We start from the raw sequence: 7,610 nt of genomic DNA on the forward strand, positions 1-7,610 counted from the left end.
CATCAACCTTGAAAGGGATGAAAGAAGAATTCAAATTCTGTGGAATTTGGACCCAGAACGTGAAAGATGGATGAAATGCTGCGAAGTATTTTGCCCAGCATGGTTACGATTCTGCTAGCTCACCATCCTAATAATAATAATAATAATAATAATAATAATATTAATAGCAATAATAATAATAATAATAATCTTTTCTACTGGAAGCACAAGGCCTCAAATTTGGGGGAAGGGATTAAGTCGGTTACATTGACCCCAGTGTGTAACTGGTACTTATTTAATCGACCCTGAAAGGATGAAAGGCTAAGCCAATCTCAGCGGAATTTGAACTCAGAACGTAAAGACGAGCGAAATACCGCTGAGCATTTTGCCCAGCGTGCTAACGTTTCTGCCAGCTCACCGCCTTTGTAATAATAATAATAATAATAATTAGAAGTTAGAGAATGATACAAGCACATACATGTGATGTCATATGCACACGCATCACCAAGGACTCACACTCACACATTACAACCACACACATCACAGATACACATCACAATCATACATCCACCCAGCATAACCACATGTACATACACACACCAAAACATTATCGTTACCTTTGTTTAGATCTGTCATCTTGTTCTTTTTTTTTGCCCAGTTACAGTCCTGATTAGAAAGACTTTTGATGAAAGAAGAGTCCAACCATGGCACTACCATTTTTTTTTTTTTTTTTTTTTGGTTTTGTTTATAAACATAGTACACATGGACAAATGATAGTTCCACTTGTTTGAAACGAGTAAATCGCTATCTATTTCTAGCAGGTCAAGCGCATTTGTGAAAGGAAGGATATAACGAAATATATCAACACCAAAATCATTGCTTATTGTTGTTGTTGTTATTGTTGTTGTTGTTACCATATTTGTAACCATTGATCTTCTTGTGTTGCAGGCTTATTCAACTGTTGGTACCCCAGACTATATAGCGCCCGAGGTATTTATCCAGACAGGCTATACGAGCAGCTGTGATTGGTGGTCATTAGGAGTAATTATGTATGAAATGTTAATTGGTATGTACTCTAATTAGAAAAGTACTTTGCTATGCACTCCAAATTGTTTTTAATGAGCAGTAAGAGGGCTGTTTGAGGGTTTTTGCTATTAAATTTGATTGGAATAATTTGTTAAATATAATTTAGTATGTCCTTCTTTAGACGATGGAAGAAACTTTACAATGCTGTGATGTGGATGTTGGTTTACTTACTGACTGTCATCAGCATCATCATCGTCATCATTTAATGTCTGCTTTCCATGCTGGCATGGGTTGGACGGTTTGACTGAGGACTGGCAAGCCAGAAGGCTGCACCAGTCTCCAGTCTGATCTGGCAAAGTTTCTACAGTGGGGTGCCCTTCCCAATGCCAACCACTCCGAGAGTGTAGTGTAGTGGGTGCTTTTATGTGCCACTGGCATGAGGGCCAGTCAAGCAGTTCTGACAAGGGCCATGCTCAAAAGGTGTTTTTTATGTGCTACCTGCACGGGAGCCAGTCTGGTGGCACTGGCAATGACCACGCTCGAATGTTGTTTTTCACGTGCCACTGGCACATGTGCCAGTAAGGTGATGCTGGCAATGATCATGTCGCCTTACCGGCACAAGTTTGTATGTATAAGTGTTTGCATGTATGTGTATGTTTGCATGTATATGTGTGTGCGTGTGTGTGTATATATATATATATATATATATACACACGCTTCTCTGAGTCTCACCTGTAGGTGCACAAGATCTTCAGACATGTGATTCATAACATACTTAAAGCTCTTGTGTACCTACAGGTGAAACTCAGAATAGCTAGAGGCTGACTCAATCAAAACAAAACATCTGTACGTCTGCGCACACACACTCACACGTGTGTGTGGTACAAAGGGACATAACTGTGGTGGCTTTAGACATTCAATAGATAGATTTTGAGAAAAATACCAGAATAAAAAAATGTAATTAAAAGGTTGTGCTCCAGCATGGCTGCTGTCCGTTGTCTAAAAGTAGTAAAATAATAGAATAGCAGTGTGATGAATAGTGAATTAAATGACTTTTTATCATATTAGAAATCAACTTTTTGACATTTGAAAATGTACCAAGACTACATTGCCAAGCAGTGTAGATGAATGCAAGTAGGACCAAACTGGCATTGCAGATTTTGGTACACCTGGTGCTTGGGTTATTGACTAAATCATTTTCAAGTCCTATCTTTGTTGTTTCTTGCTATAGGATTGAATATTTAATATTCAATTCTGCAGCAAGAATTGAATATTTACACTCATACACACACACTGTTTAATGTATGCACATTCACATAGAGTTGTCTATAATCAAATTTTCTGTTGTATTCGCAGGCTACCCTCCATTCTGTTCAGAAAACCCGCAAGAAACTTACAGAAAAGTGATGAATTGGCGAGAGACTTTAGTTTTCCCGCCAGAAGTACCTATTTCAAATGAAGCTCAAGATTTGATTAGAAAGTAAGTAACATGTGGGAGAGGGGTGAAAAAGAAAAGAAAAATGGGAGTGAGTGAGTGAAAGAGAGAGAGATAAAGAGAGAGAGAGAGAGTATTGAATGTTTGGGACTTGCTTGTTAACTCTGTGTTTGATTATTTGTGTGTCTGTGTTATCTGAGCCTTATGGGACTAGTCTAATAATCTGTATTGACATTTCTATTCTAGGCACAAGGCCTTGGAAATTTTTGGGGGAAGGGGACTAGTCGAGTACATTGACCCCAGTGAGTGACTGGTACTTATTTCATCAACCCCCAAAAGGATAAAATACAAAGTCGACCTTGGCGGAATTTGAACTCTGCCAGCTTGTTGTCTCAATAATAATAATAAGGTGGCTGTACCTACCTTTACATCATGGTTTCATGTCATTACTATCAAAGAATTTGGATAACCTGATCCTTTTTGTATAGATGTTAAAACAAGATGCATGCCAGTGTGGTTACAGAATCTGCTACTTCTGATAAAATACATCTGAGAAGAAAAGAAAAAACAAGTAAAGCAAAATACAAAATGGTTACAATTGCAACATCTTTGATCATAAAGTCTACTCAATCAGAAGTGTCTATTTTATGTCGAAGTTTGTCACCAATAACATCACTGTTTACTGGGCTTACAATTTATTAGTCACCGGTTCATTGAATTTTTTCTGATGGTGACAATGACTAAAGATTGTTTTATTTGACTGACGAGTACCAGGTTGTCAGTTTCTTCACTGATGTTTATATCTTTCACCAATGATGCATACCTACCTCCAACAATAGTTTTAACCATCAAAATGCCATTTCAGGATATTGGTCAAGCTGAGGCTATTGCAGATGGTACTTGGTCATAGTACTGTGCAGTTAGATCAAACCAAGAACTTTTGAATTTTTGTGGCCGCATCTATGGGGCTGAAGGAAAATAGCAACAACATTGCCAAAACCTGTCCTGAGTTTTGTTTTTCATATATATATATATATATATATATATATATATATATCCTCATCATCATTTAATGTCTGTTGTCCATGCTGGCATGGCACGCTGGAAGGCTGACACAGACTCCAGTCTGATTTGGCTTGGTTTTACTACAGCTAGGTGCCCTTTCCAACGCCGACACTCCGAGAATGTAATGGGTGCTTTAATATGCTACTGGCACAGGTGCCATTTGCATGACTCCAGGGTGCTTTTATGTGCTACTGGCATGGGTGCTAATTTGCATGATGCCAGTATCTGCCACAACTGTGATTTTGCTTGGTTTGATGGGTCTTCTTCTCAAGTGCAACATAATGCCAAAGGTCTTGGTCATTGCATCTGAGAGGTCCAACACTTGAAAGGAACATCAGCCACTTTGTCTCTGTGAGGCCCAGCGCTCGAAAGGTGTTCTTTACATGCCGCCAGCATGGGTGCACTTGGCTTGATCGGTTGTCTCAAGCACAGCACATCACCAAAGGTCTTGGTCACTAGTCATTGCCTCTGTGAGGCTCAAAGTTCAAAGATCATGCTTCACCACCTTGTTCCATATCTTCCTGGGTCTACCTCCACCACAGGTTCTCTCCACAGTTAGAGATCGGCCCTTCTTTCCACAGCTGTCCTCATCCATATACATCACATGACCATGCTAGCGCAGTCGTCTCTCTTGCACACCACATCTGATGCCTCTTATGCCTGACTTTTCTCTCAAGATGCTTAAACTCTGTCAAGCATGCACACTGACATGTGAATGTGTATATGAGCTCATTTATAAATTTTTTAACTCAATGAACTGAAGGTATTCTCTTCTCATACTCTGTTACAGAATATGCTGTGATCCTGAACAAAGATGTGGAGCGAACGGAATAGAAGAACTTAAAGCCCATGTTTTCTTTAAAGGTGTTGATTGGGAACATATCAGGTATGAAGTCCACCACTTCCTCCTACAGCTCTTAATAACAATAATGATAATAATAATAATAATAATAATTGCCTTCTTGAGCAAGATACTTCATTTTATGTTGCTGCAGTCCACTCAGCTTTAAATGAGTAATGTTTTGATGGATTAGCATACAACAGTAAGATGGTGATCCCTGTTTTGTATTCAGCGATTGGAAGGATGAATAGTTGGTTATAGTTCAACCCATACTGTGAATCCTGACTAGTTGGGATTGGCTGTTCAGCCACATTGAAGGAATAATAATAATAATAATAATAATAATAATAATAATAATAATAATAATAAATATCCTAATTGCTACATCTTATTTTCTTTGCTACAGAGACCGCCCTGCTGCTATTCCTGTGGAAGTAAAAAGTATAGACGATACATCAAATTTTGATGAATTTCCAGAGATTGACCTGAACTGGCGTAAGTATTCTTGGATTAACAATAACTCTAGCAACTAGGAGCTTCACGGTCTCTCTGTAGTAACAGCCAGCTGGAGCAGTGTTAACTAGAACTTAAAAACCACAATCTCCATCTTTGATAGGAAGTTTTTAATTCTTGTCTTGGGAAGGTCATCATGCCAATAATAACACACACACGGGTTAAATCTCACTTCTTTCTCAGTCAATTAATTAAATATCTAACTAACTGATCGATTGTTTGTTTAATGTGTTGGTGAAACAATCAAATGGCTGGTTGTTTGTCAAAGCCCTTTCGCTGTTATTTGCAACCTCATCAATAACATGCCCTGAATTGAATAACGATGAAAGGACTTTGACAAATTTTTAATTAATTTCATTTAATTAATAAATAAAAAAGATTAATTAGGCAGCATTAATTATGTCATTATTTGCATCAGTTCCAGCCAGTATGTTGCATTTATCTCTGATTCTTGTCTGTCTGTTTGTCATTGTTTCTCTCTCTCTCTCTCTCTCTCTCTCTCTCTTTCTCTCCACACACCCACAAATATGGAGGATATAAATTGAAGGGAGGTAATGCTGACTATTCAAGGAAAGATAATTCTAATTTTGTTTTAAGGGAGGTAATGACCAGATCTATCGAAGAATTAATCCACGTAGTACATCAAGTTTGTCTGTACATGCCCATCATGGCGAACTGTTCGCTGTTTCTTACAATATAATTCCTAACACCAGCAGAAGATCACTGATAATGGTTGGGTGGTATAGTTGTCGTAACGATCTACACCATCCACACTATACCTATCTAAAGCTGATTTAATTGATCTTCAGTATTTAGCTGATATAAATGTCATTGAACCTTATTGAATGAAACGAAAACACAAAACTGACATCTCACGAACCCAAAATGGGGAGAGACACAGCTAAAGAAATACTGCAGGTCACTTAGATACCATATCTGTCACCCACAGGCCTTAAATAAATGTGGACCCCTCTTATCATTCAAATTACTCTGTTGAATATAAATCCTTTTTTATTCACATTTTATTAACCATGTATTATCTGGTCACTCAAGCTGTTGATGATATGATTGTTTTTTTTAGAATGAATCTGTAGAATACTTGTGAGGGGGTGAATCTGGCTGGTTTAAATGTAAAACTAGTAGGTCTATATGGGCCAGATCCAGACAAGGTCTGTTTAAATGCTAAAAACAACAGACATTGTAGGGTAGGTGTGAGAGGTCTGATCTAGCCAGTCTTAACATAAAACAGGTAAAATATTTTGGTTGGATATGGCTTCTTAAACTATTTCCCATTAAGATTACTCTGTCAAATGTAACCCCTGTTTATTCTCATTGTGTTGAATTAGGCAGAATTGTTAGCGCAGCAGACAACATGCTTAGCAACAGCATTTCGATCGTCCTTACTTTCTGAGTTCAAACTCCACTGAAGTTGACTTTGCCTTTCATCCTTTCAGGGGGCTCGATAAATGAAGTACCAGTCAAGCACTGGGGTTGATGTTATCGACTTACGCCCTTCCCCAAAATTTCAGGCCTTTTGCCCATAATAGAAAGGATTATTTCATAGCTTTGAGATTTCAGTAACCCGATTGTTTATTTATACAATGAAAATGTAGGATAGGTGTGACAGGCCATACCTGGGTGATTTGGACATAAAATAGATCGAATATTTGGGCCAGATACAGCCAGTTTTATTACTAAAGGGTTGATTATTCTTTTGTAATCTAGAAATTATAGGAAATATTTTAATTGGACATGGCTTCTTAAACCCAGAACCATTCAAATTACTCTGTCAAATGTTACACCTGTTTATTCATAGTGTTTTGAATCAATCCTGCATATTAACTCGTATAAACAGTCAATGATGTGACTGTTTATATTTAGGTCACACTTGGCTGGTTTGAACATAGAATGAGTAGAATGTTTCGGCCAGATGTGGCCAATTTAATTACTAGAGGGCTAAATGCCAAAGTGTTAATTAGTCTTTTGTAATCTAGAAACTGTACCAACCACATGGTTCTGGGTTCAGTCCCACTGCGTGGCACCTTGGGCAAGTGTCTTCTACTATAGCCTCGGGCCGACCAAAGCCTTGTGAGTGGATTTGGTAGACAGAAACTGAAAGAAGCCCACCATATATGTATAGATATGTATATGTATGTGTGTGTATATGTGTGTGTCTGTGTTTGTCCCCTCAACATCGCTTGACAACCAATGGTGGTGTGTTTATGTCCCCGAAACTTAGTGGTTCGGCAAAAGAGACCGATAGAATAAGTACTAGGTTTACAAAGAATAAGACCTGGGGTCGATTTGCTTGACTAAAGGCGGTGCTCCAGCATGGCTGCAGTCAAATGACTGAAACAAGTAAAAGAGTAAAAGAGGATGTCTTTCCTAAGCTATTTCTGTGTCTCTCTCTGTTTCTCTGTCTTCTGTCTTTTCATACGCACTGAAAGGAGACCTTGTTGCATGCCTTCCTTCAGTGGTATTCCTGTGTTGCCTCTGCTGTTCATATATTTACCGTTTGTTTTATTGTTTTTTTTTCCTGCAGCTTCGCCGCCTCAACAGCAGTCAACAGCCACAGATATGGACAAAGAATCCAAAAACAAGGACTGGGTGTTTATTAATTACACTTACAAAAGATTCGAGGGACTTACACAAAGAGGACCTCGACCATCGGCACCCAAAAGCTAGAAATTATTGAAATTATACAAAACAAATAAAAAAATTTTAAAAAATTACAAATAAAAACAAAAAAAA

The 7,610-nt window shown here is 38.1% G+C and overlaps 1 protein-coding gene across 1 annotated transcript in view; it reads left to right on the forward strand.

Annotated features, from left to right (window-relative positions):
* LOC106875058 (serine/threonine-protein kinase 38-like) overlaps positions 1-7,610 on the forward strand; it is a 114,192-nt gene extending 106,582 nt beyond the window's left edge. The window contains exons 10-14 of the mRNA XM_052973441.1: positions 928-1,045; positions 2,362-2,485; positions 4,296-4,391; positions 4,753-4,841; positions 7,402-7,610. Coding sequence (XP_052829401.1) covers positions 928-1,045; positions 2,362-2,485; positions 4,296-4,391; positions 4,753-4,841; positions 7,402-7,544 — 570 coding nt within the window. The 3' untranslated portion in view covers positions 7,545-7,610. The remainder of the gene's footprint in view (positions 1-927; positions 1,046-2,361; positions 2,486-4,295; positions 4,392-4,752; positions 4,842-7,401) is intronic.

Source organism: Octopus bimaculoides, chromosome 15 (genome assembly GCF_001194135.2).
Source record: "Octopus bimaculoides isolate UCB-OBI-ISO-001 chromosome 15, ASM119413v2, whole genome shotgun sequence".
NCBI classification, from domain to species: Eukaryota; Metazoa; Mollusca; class Cephalopoda; order Octopoda; family Octopodidae; genus Octopus; species Octopus bimaculoides.